Here is a 15,713-nt window from a genome sequence, read left to right on the forward strand (position 1 = left end):
ACAAGACCTAGTTATTTTTCTTGACCAAAGAGAACATGCTACAAGAACTCGTAGGCTATTTAAATTGCAGATATGAGTCATTCTTCACGCAAATCCATGCTGAGCTCCTTTCAAACCAAAGTCTAAAAACCTCAACAAGCTGTACTGAACCACATTGAGCTACCTACGTAAGGTTTGAACCATACTGGGATAACCGTGCTAACCGCACACTTGACACTCCCTTGTTACATGAGGAGGGATTCTTGCCACAGGAATACTAACTAATTAGCTAGCTCATTATTTTTCTCACATTTGCATCAGTCTCTAGGACTGTAGAGATACGAAAATTCTGAAAATTCAGACAACTTGTGACATTTTCATTATTTCATACTTTGATACTCTCTACTTCTTGATAAAACTGTTGAATGGTTTGGTTACTATGAGGCCCATTGTGAGGGCCTGGTCCACTGACCGGCCTGCATTTGATTTGGGCCTATGGGCCGGCCCAAAGAGGCCAGATCTAAGCTAATTCTAAGCTGCAGCACGTTTTCAAATTGGGCTAGCAGGCCGGCCCGAAGAGGTCAGGAACAATTGGAGCGAGCCCTGTTGCTCATGATGGATGGAAGAGAAGACTCCTGATCAAAGTCTTCTTCCTTCTTTGATTTCAGTGGAAATCAGAGTTATCCGAGATAATCCGAGTTCGACTTGAACTTTAGACGCTTGGCTATTTAATTCCCCTCCTCCTCCTTAGATTTTCTCCATCAGAAATGTCAAGAGTAGCCACCGATTCCAAGCCGTCTTCCTGAGTTTTCCTCGATTTCCTTGTCAGAAAGAGTCGTCGGAGGCTTCACCGAACCAAGGTAAGAATCTTTCATCCTCTTCTATTTCTTCTCCACCGTCTTGGCTTTCGTTCATGTTGATTTAGCCGGGTTTCGCCGCTGTCTAGGACTTCTGAGAACGTGTGGCTATCGGTAGGATTTTAACCATTGTTTAAGCCGAGTTGCCATGGATCATCCTCCACCTTTTTTAGGATCTTCTACTGTTCTTCTTTGTGCTAGCCGACCACCATAGCCAACAAGGCAGTGGCCGATGGGCTACCCATAGCCACCATTGTTGGGGCTGGCCACCATGGCTACCACCCCCTCTAATCCAAAGACGAAAGGGAGAGACGTGCTCTCCCCTAATTTGAGAAGGAAGAAGGGAGTCTTCTCTCTTTTTATCTGTTCTCTCTACTTTGTCTCTCTAGAAGATTTATGAATCTCAGTATAGGGTCCTGTCGATCCAATTTATGAATCTAAGTTGACCCCTAGAAAGAGTTTCTAAACTGCCTTGGTGCCCGGACTATCTATTGGATCAATCACTCTGGCCCTGTTTAATATTTCTGAAATCTTCATTGATGAACCATGTTGAGAAAACTTGACCCTCATCGAGTTTATACCCTATAATTTATTGATCGAATCGCTCAGGCCTGACCTACTCGAAATCATCGAACACTATCATCCGGCTAATTGTCTCTTTTTTTATTATTTCAATTTGATTAAAATCGTCAAACAGAAATTAATTTTGCTTTTAATGTTTTTAATAGGATTAACTGAATTGCTTAGCGAATTTTGACGGTCTAAGACGAAAGAGGTAAGTAAATCTTATACTCCTTACTAGTTTTTAAACTTGTAAGTAACTCTGAGACTTCTTATTAGATTTTAAATTTCTACATATTGTCCATGCTTATGGTTTGTATGAAAATATGAAGATAGTATAAAATATTGATGATAACATATTTTCTTAAAATCAAGGATTAAGCATACGATATTATGAAACTCATATTTTATTACGAAATAATGGTTTCATGATTTTTTTACCGTTAAGCACTATTTATGAACTATGAACTCCATATTTATGAAATTTATATTTTTATTTATGCAGAAAATAATTTTATGATTATTCTACCATTAAATATTTATTTATAGGTTGTGAACTCTATAAAGGCATTTAGTGTTTTATTCATGTATGATTCAAAAAATATAACTTAAAAATTATCTTAAGAGCTATGGCAAAAATACTTTAAGATAGCTATATATGGCCTTTGAAAGTAAGGTAGATCAACATCTAGTTTCATATGACCCTGTCACCAGGTAATAGTAGTAGGCGTACGACTCTGCCAGCAGGTAATAATAGTTGGCATTCAACCCTGCCAGCAGGTAATAATAGTTGGTATACCACTCTGCTAGCGGGTAATAATAATTGGCATATGACTCTATCAGTGAGTAATAGTAGTTGGCATTCAACCCTGCTAACGAATAATAGTAATTGGTGTTTCTCGACTATAGCCTTATCACAGATATAATAGTGACCTTAACATTTAGTCTAAGAGAAGTAATTTGATCAATGATATAGTTATATAGTAAATAATTTATAATTTTATTTATGCTATACACTTGAAACTCTTTTTATGACATATTGATGATATTGCATGCATGCTTGACTTTATGACTTACTTTATCATAAATGAAATATTCTATCTTGTAATAATTGTTATTTTTATATTATGATGTATCAATTCATGCAAAACCTTATGCTTGAACTTAGTAAGATAGTGAAAGGTTTACTTTCTGAGCCATATGGCTTATAAATCTCTATTTTTATTCTTCTCTCCACGCAAATAGGATCAGTAGAGATAAAGAATAGTCCAAGCTTGGAGTTCATACTAGCAAGCTTTGCGATCTATATAGCAAAACTTTAGTTCTTCAGTTGATGATGGATTTGTAGCTTAGTAATTTTCTAAATTTTAAGAATTATAGATTTGGTATTTATGTTTGGATTTAGAATCTCTGAACCAATAATGGTTGCATTTAATAGATAATACAATTGGATTCCTATTTATTCTATTTTGTTTGAGATGAGTTTGAAAGTTAAATGTAATGTTGGCTTTATGTTATCGTGGGTTGTACCCCTCCGTAGGACGACCATGTTATGCTCCAAATTTGGGGTATAACAAATATGGTATCAGAGCAATAGGTTTGAACATGGGTAAAACTTAAATTTTAAGAATGGATAGTTAAGTCTCATTTAATAGATATTCTTAATTTTACTATTGCTCAACCATGGAAATTGTTTAATGTTAGTATTTTAATAGTTGACAACGAGCAATAGAGAAAAGAAGGTTTTAGCAAATTTTAATGCTAGAAGAAGAGGAGCAAGAGTGAATGCGGGAGGAGATGCTGCCAACCAGCCAGTTGAGCAAGCTCCAAATGCGCCACTACGGCAGACATTGCAGGAGTATGCTAGGTGGTAACTCAACTCCTTCAACAGCAGTAACAAATGCAGACTGCTCCTAGACCTGCACCACTTCGAGAGTCCTATTATGAGAAATTCAGAAAGCTTAACCCATCGATGTTTGAGGATGGAGCTGATCCTCTAAATGCAAAGACTTGGATTTGAGAGATGAAGAAGATGTTCAATGCATTGCGGTATCTTAAGGACATAAAAGTTAGAATGGTCATACCAATGTTTCAGAAAAATGTTGAGTTTTAGTGGATTGCTATAAAAGTTGCTAATAGGAATGAGGATGACTAGCTGATGTGGGAAGAGTTCAAGAAAATATTTTATGATCATTACTTTTTCAAGTCAATGAAATTAGCAAAGGAGAATAAGTTTTTGGCTTTGGGACAGAAGAATGACATGGCAGTATTAGAGTATATAAACAATTTAACGAGTAAGGCTGATTCTGTCCCCAATTCTTGGAGTCCAAAAAGAGCAAGGCTAGCAAATCTGAACAGGGTCTAAGATATCCGATCCGGTCTCATTTGTTGTCTCACATCTTCAGTAGTTATAAAGATGTGCTCGAAAGATCCCTAAAGGTTGAATCAAATTTGAAGAGATCAAGAAGAAAAAGGGTGACAAGAAGAGGCCCAAACCTGCAAGAGCTTAAAATGACCAACGAGAAAATTTTGAGAACAACTCTGACAAAAGTAAGGGAGCTGAGACTTGTGGATATTGCGGTAGAAATCATGGTGGGCCTTGTTTTAAGAAACTTGAAGCATCCTTTGAGTGCGGCAAGAAGGGATATTTGGCACGGGATTATCTTAACAGAGAGAATGGCACTAGGCCCACCAAACCTACTAATCAGAAACAAAAAAAGAATGCACAGGTGTTCGCTTTGACCCAGCACGATGCTAGTGCAAGTGATCAAGTAGTGACAGGTACCATTCTAGACAAATCCATAAATGTTCATGTGCTATTTGATTGTGAATGTTCTAACCCCTTTGCATCTTTCAAATTTCTACCTCTTTGAAACACATATCCAAAAATTGAATCAGCCTTTATATGTTGCCAACTCTCTTAAGAAAGCTATTTTTATAGATATTTTGTTTAAGAATTTTATCACTTAGATGAGGAAGTTAGAGTTAATACAAATTAATCTAGAATTTTGAGCCTTAGAAGAGTTGGGCTAGAAAATTTTCTTTAAGGGGAGAAGAATGTGAGGGCCTAGTCCACTGACCGACCCACACATGATTTTGGCCTATGGGCTAGCCCGAAAAGGCCAGGCCCAAGCCAATCCTAAGCTGCAGCCTATTTTTGAACTTGGCTAGTAGGCCGGCCTAAAGAGGCCATGCCCAATTGAGCAAGCCTTGTTGCTTATGATGGATGAGGCGAAGACTCCCGATCGGAGTTTTCTTCCTACTCCGAATCTAGGAAAAATCGGAGTTATTCATAACAATCCGAGTTTGACTCAAACTGTAGAAAATTGGCTATTTAATTTTCCTCCTCCTCAGATTTTCTCCACCGAAATAATCAAGAATAGTCGCCGATTCCAAGGCCACTTCCCCAACTTTCTTCCTCGATTTACTCACCGAAAAGAGCTGCCGGAAGTTTTGCCAGACTGACGTAAGAATCTTTCATCCTCTTCTCCTTCTTCTCTGCCATCTTGGCATCCTTCCACCGAGTTTCACCGCCTCCTGCCGCCGGATTCGGTTGGATTTTGCTGCCATCTAGGACCCCTGAGAACGTGTGGCTGCCGGTAGGGAGTTAGCCATGGTTAAAGCCGAGTTGCCATGGATCATCCTCCATCTTTTTCGAGATCTTCTTCCCTTCTTTCTTGTACCGATCAGCCACCATTGCCAGGGAGGTAGAAGCCGACGGGCTGCCCATGGCCGCCGTCATCGGGGCTGACCGCCATGGCTACCGCCCCCTCTTATCCAAAGAGGAAAGAAGAGACAAACTCTCCCCTAATTTAAGAAGGAAGAAGAGAGTCTTCTAGCTTTCTCTCTCCTCTCTCTACTTTCTCTCTCTAGAAGATCTATGAATCTCAGTATAGGTCCTATTGACCCGATTGATGAATCCGAGTTGACCCCTCAAAAGAGTTCCTAAACTGCCTTTGTGTCCCGACTATCTATTGGATCAATCACCCCGGCCCTGTTTAATGTTCCTAAAACCTTTATTGATGAACCATGTTGAGTAATCTTGGCCCCGATCGAGTCCATACCTTATGATTTATTGATCGAATCGATTAAGCCTGACCCACCCAAAATCGTCGAACATCATCTGGTTAATCGTCCCTATTTTTTATTATTTTAATTTAATTAAAATCATCACATAGAAATTAATTTTGCTTTTAATATTTTTAATAGGGTTAACTAAATTGCCTAATGAAGTTTATTAGTCTAAGACGAAAGAGATAAGTAAATTTTATACTTCTTACTAGTTTTTGAACTTATAAATAACCCTAACATTCCTTATTAGATTTCAAATTTTTACATATTTTCCATGCTTATGATTTGTATGAAAATAGGAAGATAGTTGAAATGTTGATGCTAAAATATTTTCTTAAAATCAAGGATCAACCATACGTCATTATAAAACTCATGATTTATAGCAAAATAATAGTTTCATGATTGTTTTACCGTTAAGCACTATTTATAGACTATGAACTCCATATTGTTAAAATTTATATTTTTGTTATGAAAAGAATAATTTCATGATTATTCTATTGTTAAATGATTATTTATAGGCTATGAACTCTATAAAGCCATTTAGTATTTTATTCATATATGATTCAAGAAATGTGACTTTAAAAAAATTATTTTAAGAACTATGATAAAAAGGCTCTCAAATTGCTATGTATGGCCTTGAAAGTGGGATAGATTGACTTTCAGTTTTATACGACACTGCTAGCAGATAATAGTGGTTAGCATAAGAACCTTCCAGCGAGTAATAGTAGTTGGCATATGACCCTGCCAGCTGGTAATAGTAGTTAGCATATAATCCTGTCAGTAGATAATAATAGTTGGCATACAACCCTACCAACGAATAATAGTAGTTAGTGTTTGTCAATTACGGCCTTATCATGAGTATAATAGTGACCTTTGCATTTAGTTTGAGAAAAGTAATTTGATCAATCATGTGGTTATATGGTAAATGATTTATAATTTGATTTATGCTATACACCTAGAACTCTGTTTATGACATATTGATGATATTGCATACATGATTGACTTTATGACTTACATTATCATATGATACTATGAAATGTTCTATCTTGTAATAATTTATATTTTCACATTATGATGCATTGATTCATGCAAAACCTTATGCTTGATCAGGTAAGGTAGTAAAATTTTTACTTACTGAGCCGTGTCGTTTATAAATCTCTATTTTTATTCTTCTCTCCAGGTGAGCAGGATCACTAGGGATGAAGAATGGTCCAAGCTTGGAGTTTGTGCTAGCAAGCTTGGCGATCTATATAGCAAAACTTTAGTTCTTCAGTTGATGATGAATTTGTAGCTTAATAATTTTCTAAATTTTGAGAATTATAAGTTTGATATTTATGTTTGGATTTAGAAGCTCTGAACCAATAATAGTTGCATTTAATGGATAATAAAATTGGATTCCTATTTATTCTATTTTGTTTGAGATGATTTGGAAGCTAAATATAATGTTATCTTCGTGTTATCGTAGATTGTACCCCCTGATAGCACAGCATATCATGCTTCAGATCTAGGACGTGGCACCAATATTAGTCCTAAAGCATTGCCTCCACTGCTGCATTCCATGGGATTCCACACATGGGAATAGGTTTCGTTCAATTTGGTTATCAAATAGGGATGAACAAGTACTGCAAATTGGTCTAGTGAGGACTTTGCTTAGTGAGACCTTGCCAACTTCCAATTATTTCAAGAACTTGCCAACTTTGTTTAACCATTCTTTTTCTCCTGTTGATTCAAAGCAAGCAAAGTTTCCTGCATGGTTGTCCGCTTCTACATTCTTTCTCCTGTAGAGCCTACCATTTTTGATCTTGTGGAGCAAGCTCTGTGGTTTACTAGTGAAGGAACCTTTTTGTTACTTGCAGCAACCAAATGACTAACAAACCACATGCTAGAAAGCTCATCCAAAATGATTCAGCTCCCTTGCCTTCATCGGCCGGTGATAAAAGATCACACATCATTCAGCGACGCTAGGAGTACTGCAAATGATGGCAAAAGATGTGTAGTATTTGATGTCACATTACATCCCTAACTGATGTACATGTCCGTTGAATAAGGCAGATTTTGATAGGCCAAAAAAAATCTAGGTAAGATTCTCAACCGGTTTACAACCTTCCATTCTGGGGCCTCAGTGAGTTTTAGACCTTGCCAAGTATTCCAGTCTCAGAAATTTGGTACAACTAATTAAGTTTTAATTGATAGAGACTTCAGCTTGTCAAACTCTTTTATTTACACAAGCAAAGGAGATGGCATTGGGGCAGTTCAGACCCTTCCGACCAAGCCGGCGCCATTGTCTCCAACGGCCCTGATTCCCAGTCCTAGAAGAATGCAGACTTTTACCATAGCAAGTGCTACTAAAACTTGTGTCATCGCCGGTCACACTCAACTTCCATTATTTTCACTGAACACATACATGCCTACTCTTTTGGCATTGCTTGCATATCCCAAACATCATGGGCATTCATTTTCATATTATGTCATGTTGGAGTAACTTGTTACACCTGGTTGTTATTGAATCTCTTGGAAACAATTTGGATCATGCAATTGGAGATTCTCATACAACCCAAATTACCGACCCAGTCTTTTCATGAAGAGAACTCTCTCTACTGCTGCATCAGAACGGGTTGTACCTTCGGCGTGAAACAAGGATTCGCCTTCCTTCATTTCATTCAGAAAACAAAAACCTCCCTTCCTGTGAATCCACAGTTGGATCATGTAATGGTTGCTTCAAGATTTATGCAGGCGGATGAATGAAAGAGTTGGGAGTGCTTTAAGATCAATGTAGGTTGTGATCTATGCAAGATTAATGATACTTTAAGAATCGCATTAGCTGAAGTCTGACATCGATCAGTGCAAAACCGTCCTATCAATGAATGGGGCATGTTGTAATGACTCTACAACTACATATTGCATCCAATTTACTGTGACTAGTTTTCAAAATGAAACAAAATCTTAAACAAACTTTTCTTGTTCCATTTGAGACTTTGAAGTTGTTATTATATTGGGATTGTACTTACAAATTGACATCTTAGTCATTTTAAATAGTATCATGATTGTGTATTTGATCATAACTATACAACGCAAGATAGAGCTGGCAAATTAGAATTAATTGGACTATGCCAAGTCACATAAGATCCAGTAGATTCATAGTTGATTTAGAGATTTTTTTATAAAAAAAAAATGTTAACTTTCTAATGGAGACCATTATTTTTCAGTGGATGTTTATTCTTATAGTTGTGAAATTTTAGTATACTAGTAAATAACCCATGCGATGCACATGAGACATTTTTTTCTTTTTTTTAATTATTCTTGGAATTCAATATAGAAAAATATGATAAATTGTAATAGATGAAGATTTCAATACCCGAATTTTTATTGCATACTTAAAAATAAAATTTAATGATTGCCAAGCAGAAACTTCCGTCATTGATACAAATGTCATTAGTGCTGGCAAATGAAGAACTCTAAAAAATTAAGCATCTGTGTACAAACCTCCAAATTAATACGGCCATTATTGATAATAGTCCTACTAAATATGTTAAATTTGGTTCTTTGCCAGCTCTCTATTTGCCATGTAAATGCCAGCAGTATTAATAAAACCAATATTAATGCGAAGATATGCAAAGATATGCAAAGATATTAGTGCTGGTATTAATATGCTCGGTATTAATGTTCATTGCTTATTATACAACAAAAATTCAATAGCCAAATTTCTATAATGAACTTTAATGGCCGAGTTCATTGATACCGGTTACATATTAGGTAGTGAATTTCAAAGACAGCCATTCAAATTATTATTGGCATCATTAACACCGGTATCACATAGAAAATGAGCTTTACATATATGATTGGCCACCATTAAAATTTACTGTTTATTATGCAATAAATATTAATGACAATATCAAAGTGCTTGACTACTAAAGTTCATTGCTTAACATGCCAGAGTTTAGGTAATAACGAACACCTTTCTTTTCCCCTCTCATTTTGCCCTCCAAAAGATGAGCAACCCCATCTCGTGTGTGTATATATATTATAAGCCTATCATGGCATGCTCCCCATCTCTGCACTCTTATCACCGAAGATATATAGTTGTCATCTCTTTCTCCTGAGACTACAAATGGCCAGACGCAATCTTCTCTTGCTTCTGACGTTCTCCTTTCATTGCCTCTCTTGCTTTAGCAATTCAGAAGAGCCTTTTGCCAACTTCTTTGGGGAACCTCCTTTCAGCATGGTCGCAGGTGAGGAAGCGGATGCGCCGTCCAGCTCCGAGAGATCTAGCATGGAGCGTTTAGATCAATTAGATGGTCGAACACCCTCAAGGAGAGTGGTGAATGTGGAAAACCATGGTGCTAAGGGTGACGGAACTGATGATAAGGAGGTACTGTTCATCTTGGAACGCCTAACAAAAGATTCAGTGCTATTTCATGCGTTCTGACACTTGAATCGATCTCTTTGGCTAGGCATTTGAGAAGGCATGGAAAGAAGCTTGTGCCTCTCATTCTTCAGTAGTTTTTTTGGTGCCTGAACACAAGAGATATCTTCTTAAGCCAGTTAACTTCTCTGGCCCTTGTAAATCTGATGTCACAGTGATGGTGAGACAAGCACCAATACCGTGCTAACATGTGAATGGTCAGCGCTCCCTGTCCAATTTGTACTAATGCCATTTGTACTTCATAATCAGATCAAAGGAACCCTTGAAGCTTCTCCAAATCCATCGGATTGGGATCACAGTGATAGGAGGCACTGGATCCTATTCAGTGGCATAAGAAATCTAGCAGTAGGAGGTGGAGGAATTCTCGACGGCAAAGGGCAGAACTGGTGGCAAAACTCCTGCAAAATTAACACGAGTCAGGTAATTGTATTCGCACAATTAATCAATCCACCTGTTCTCCTTGATAGATTACTCATCTGCTCTTGAATCTCTTCTTTTTTCAGCCTTGCATTGGTGCACCAACGGTATGTCTGCGATCGATGTGCAAGAATTTTAGACATTTGGATAGAGCTATAGAGTGTTATCAAATGATCCTTGATCTATGAATGAGAATAGTGTTAATTTGGTTCCAACAGGCCTTGACCTTCGCTTCATGCAATGATCTGCGGGTGGAGGACCTGAGAATAAAAGACAGCCAGCAAATTCATGTATCATTCGAGCATTGTACACAAGTTGAAGTTTCCAGGCTCACCATCACTGCACCTAAATGGAGTCCAAACACTGACGGAATTCATGTGACGAGTACTAAGAACATACTCATAACCCAAAGTATCATAGGAACAGGTGAAGTATTCTTCTGATGGTATCAGGTTCTTTGCTTTAATTAATGAATTGATGATGCTATAAAACTACAATTAAGATAACGAATGATCCAACCAAATGCAAGCAAATCCCAGGTTGTAGAAATCCAATATGTTGATTGCTATGTTACTTAATATTTCTTTTCCTCAAATTAAAGCAAGAAAAAAATGAAAAATATGTTGCTTATATTTATACAACTGATGCAGGTGATGACTGCATATCCATCGTCAATGGTTCGCGAGGAGTGAAAGCTACTGAAATAGTTTGTGGACCTGGTCATGGGATCAGGTCCGTGTCTCTAACTCCAACCTGTTGAGAGTTCATTACTTTCAGATGGGAGCACCTACTTAATTAACTTTTATATTTTGGTGCGTAGCCTCCCAATTTTTAATGCCTTCCCTTCTTTCTTCTGGTGACCAGCATTGGAAGTCTAGGAGCTGCCAACTTGGAAGCTCACGTCTCCAATGTGCTGGTCGAAAATGTTACCTTAAAGAATACTACAAATGGAGTCCGGATCAAAACTTGGCAGGTAACATTCAAATCAGTTACCAATGACTCACATTTCCCTCTCAACGTGACTTGGTCTACATCACCTCTAGAACTCACCATTCCCTCTAGAGCTCACTGCCGGGTGAATTTTGAGGGATGTTTCCCATAAAGTTTCTCATTATAGCTATATTTTGTCAATATTAATTAACATGACGAAGTTTAGTGCTAAGAATTATGCATATGTTTTGGTTAAGCTAAGAAATTTTACTTTTGCATGCCGAAATGAGTTCTCCTGCAATTGTGATGTTATAATTATATTGTTTCTTATTTTCTTCCCAATACCCTAAATATATAGGTTTAGTATTATGTTGGACTAAGACATAGGCCTTTAGGCAGTACTAGATAACCTAACCCAGCCATTACAGAATAAACTATGTTGAAGCCTATGACTAATTAGAATCTACTCATTGAGTTAGGTTGCTTTATATGGCTAGATAGATTGTAAACCTAATAAATAAAAATGATGTGTTATTAAATTAAAAAAAAGCATATATAAGAGGGCAGGGACTAGTGGGGCATGCCCAGGAAATCTGGTCTCAATTGAGAGATAATTGAGATATATCTTGTTAAAATATACGTTTGTGAAAACAATGACGAGAGGTTTAGAGATGAAAAAAGTAAAACATGGAGATGGATGAACCCATGAACCCTAAACTAGGAGTTTCGACCGCATAATTCTATGATACATTCAAATTCTATCTATTTATATATATCCTTTCCACCTTCAGCATGGGAATTGTTACTTGTCAGCAAACATACTACATATATTTCAATTACATAGATTTGAAAAATAATGAGAAGAAGCAAACTTGCAATGACTCTTGTCACAATCTTGTAATCATCTCTGCTCTCTCGCACCCCTTCTACCTCGCCCTCCCCCCCCCCCCCCCCTCTCTCTCTCTCTCTCTTTGCATGTATGTGCGTGCTTGCACCCATAGTGAACTTTTTATAAACCACATCATTAGTTATGTTGAGATTCGATTCTTCTAAGACAAACAAAGGGAACAACACCTAGTAGAATTATCTCATACTTAGAAAATAATCCCAAAATTTAAACGAAAACACATCCTCCCATATGGAGCGGTAAAATATATGAAATCTAATCCATTAAAAATACATAACACTAAATCAAATATCTTGATAGGTACCCTTTTGCAAAAAGATAAAGAAAGTATGTTGAGTCATTACTATTAGATTTGGAACTAGTGTTTACAAAATGTTCCTTTTCTATGATACTGATTTCATATATGAAGAAAAGCAAATTATTTTTTATCATAAAAACTCTGATATAGGTAGCCTTCTTGGTGAATTTAAGCCTATGTAGCAAATTTCCAACCTTTTGAACTCCTCTAGTCACCTTCTAGATTTTGGTAATATGCAATACATGTCTGTATGTTCTTGATGAATGAATTTTTACCAATTTTGACCACTGCAACAAATGTCTCAATGTATCTAAATAATGATATCTTCTCTCTCAACTAAATAAGGTTTTAAATATTTAATAAGCATTTGATGTCTTTGATATAGAGGTTAACAATTGTCTTGAAGTGATCCAAAAATAACTTAAAGTATCAATTCTAGCTCAAGGATGTTCCTTTAGAAAAATCATTATAATGATGATGATGGCATTTTAACTTTGAATTAGCAGTTATATCTAGTTGATATTTTGTATCCCCAAGGAGGATGCTTATTCTTAGAGAAGGACATGGAAAAACTTATTACTTGTTATATCAAGTTTAGTGCTTATTTCGACTTGGATATTGACTTAATATTAAATCTCCTATAATCCATAACTCTAGAAGGATAGCACATAATAGGTGTCAAAGTTGATTAGAGCAAAACAATAGTCAAACAGTTAAAGATTTTAATACAAAAGGTTTAGCAAGAAGTGCTCTACCCCAACCCCACCCCCTCCCTATCCTTGCACACAATAGAACCAACACCACAAGCACATAGTGAAATATATTACATATTTTGGCTCATAAGTAATGATGCTTTTGTCCTGAAATTATGGATAGATATGATGATTATGTTATATATGCAGTCCTTAAATAATATAAAAGCATGAAACAAGTTCAATTACTGATTTTATAAATCATCTATGACATATGCATCTAAAATCATCATCAACTTATTTAAATCAAATCCATTCAATCCTTAATTGCATTAGCAACTGAATCTCAAGCACTGTAAAATTTTTATAAGTAAATCTCAACTTTTAGAAAAGAAACACATTTAAGTATCAAAGATTTAGCCCCTTACACCTTTTATAAAATTATTCATTAATTTTATAAGGATTAAAACATTTATTATATTATCTTTTGTCTAAGAAATACTATATGATCAAGGAAAATTAAATTACTAATGATCATTATCTTCTTTGCTCTTCATTTTGATATACTTATGTTGATGCAATTTATGCTTCTTTTCTTCTATCTATTTTGTTACTTTCATAAGCATCAATAGCAAAAATGAATTCAGATATCAAGGTTAAATTTGCATTCCTTTGAATGACTAAAAGGATAAACCAATGTTATTCACTATAAGTACAGTTAGAATTAACTAACATGGATGTATACATAAGGTATTTGTATATGTATGTAGATCAACACATTTTTTTCCCATTAGTAATCATATCTTTCTTTATGTGACATTATTTATATCTTTATGTTGGTGAACAGGGAGGGCACGGGTATGCAAAAAACATCATTTTCCAAAATATAGAAATGCATGATGTTCATCATCCTATAATCATTGATCAAAATTATTGTGACTCTAGGATTCCATGCCATGAACAGGTAAATGCCCATAACACAAATCTCTCTCTACCTTATACTTAATTAATAATTTCTGTTTTTATTTTTCAGAAATCAGCTGTTGCAGTAAGTCATGTTCTTTATAAAAATATTAAGGGAACAAGTGCTTCAGAAGTGGCTGTGAAATTTAATTGCAGTAGAAGTATCTGGTGTCATAAAATAATATTACAGGATATTACTCTCAAAGGAGATGGGGGAGTTATAACGAAAAGTTCATGCAACAATATTAAATGGACTAAAATTGGAAAGATTTTCCCCTCTTGTCCTTAAAAGAACTAAAATAGAAAAGCATGTTTGCTATGACAATGTTGTATTGTTATTCATTTATATTTGATACAGTAATATCAAGAACTTAAATTTCTCATTTTTCACTATGGAATCTCTCATGGCTCTTAACTTTTAATTAATTAATAATATTATTAGATGATTAGAGATAACATAATATAAAATGTTGATTATAATTCTTAGAGTATAAGGTACAGTATTTTTTAATGTTCTTATTGATTTCTACATTTCAAGCAGTGCTAATGTGCATCAGAAAATAAAATATGAGAAAAAACAGAAGGAATATTCGATAATGCAACCCATAAAATAGTTTCTGGGTGATTTGCCATATATGTCACCATCCAATAAATAGCACTTTTAGCTTTTCTAAAAATATGTGTCATCTCTTAAGAAAACAGAGTAGAAGCCAAACTCCAACAATCATGTATTAATGGATGGGAAGCCTCAATACCTGATGGATTTAATAATTGCCCAACAAGTCCCCTCCAAAAATAATATTGGAAGCATTTAGGTGGTTTCTTGTATATGTGAAATCTTCTCATGCAACCCACAACTTGGCCATTGAATAGCTGTCTCATAAAGTTTAACTCCATTGGCTATAGTGATGCGCCACTTGGACTTCCGATAACAAAATTGGTCCCCTCCAAACTCACATTTATTATATACACTCCCATCAACATTGATCTTGAGGAAATAGGGAGGTGGTGGCTCTCGAGAGATATTTATCAGTCGAGAAGATGCAATATTTGCAAAGTAGGAACCACATATTTTTCTTGCTATCAAAGATCCCTTCAAGGTGGTTGTGCAAACAAATTCTTGAGCTAGTGAAGCAACTTCCATCAAAATCAATCTGGGACTAACAGCAGTTAGCGGAAAATCATATACAGCAGGTGTCAGAATCCATTAGTTGCTACAGCTCAGCTCCAGTAGGCTTCCGGAAGTAGTTCACCAATTGGCTGGCTAGACTCCTCCTAGCCATTATCCTACTGCAATAATTCTTGCTAAGAAGAATGCCCATGTTGTGGCAATTCCACCCAGAAGCCCAGCCGGATAAGCGGAAGAATGAACTTTCTAAAATATATTATCAATCCTTGCCAACCAAAACTAATAAGCAATATAAGACGTCAAAGTTGCCTCATACCTTTGGTTGCTTCTAAAAGATTTTTCTTTAATTCTTTGAATAAAATAATCCATAGAAAATAATGATATATTAGCTGCATCAGTAAGAGGGGCCTCTTTCCAAACCTTTCTAACCATTCTATAATTCAGAATAACATGAGAGATAGAATTTTCAACACTGGGACAAATGTC

The 15,713-nt window shown here is 36.0% G+C and overlaps 1 protein-coding gene across 1 annotated transcript; it reads left to right on the forward strand.

Moving 5' to 3' along the window:
- Window positions 1-9,576: 9,576 nt before the first annotated feature.
- Window positions 9,577-14,387, forward strand: LOC149753137 (polygalacturonase-like). Its single transcript, XM_089924120.1, has 9 exons — window positions 9,577-9,837; window positions 9,920-10,051; window positions 10,141-10,311; window positions 10,395-10,415; window positions 10,527-10,734; window positions 10,959-11,040; window positions 11,173-11,281; window positions 13,983-14,099; window positions 14,169-14,387. Exons 1-9 carry the CDS (start codon window positions 9,577-9,579, stop codon window positions 14,385-14,387), a joined length of 1,320 nt encoding a protein of 439 aa, XP_089780246.1.
- The last annotated feature ends 1,326 nt before the right edge of the window (window positions 14,388-15,713 follow it).

The sequence above is a fragment of the Phoenix dactylifera genome, chromosome 7 (genome assembly GCF_051530095.1).
Source record: "Phoenix dactylifera cultivar Ajwa chromosome 7, Ajwa_hap1_PhDact_Kaust_v1.1, whole genome shotgun sequence".
NCBI classification, from domain to species: domain Eukaryota; kingdom Viridiplantae; phylum Streptophyta; class Magnoliopsida; order Arecales; family Arecaceae; genus Phoenix; species Phoenix dactylifera.

Excerpts from the sequence above, each read along its gene's own strand:
- LOC149753137 (XM_089924120.1), top strand. The coding sequence starts at position 9,577 with ATGGCCAGACGCAATCTTCTCTTGCTTCTGACGTTCTCCTTTCATTGC. Across the intron at positions 10,735-10,958 it reads CCAAAGTATCATAGGAACAG|GTGATGACTGCATATCCATC; the intron begins GTGAAGTATTCT and ends CAACTGATGCAG. Across the intron at positions 11,041-11,172 it reads GGACCTGGTCATGGGATCAG|CATTGGAAGTCTAGGAGCTG; the intron begins GTCCGTGTCTCT and ends TCTGGTGACCAG.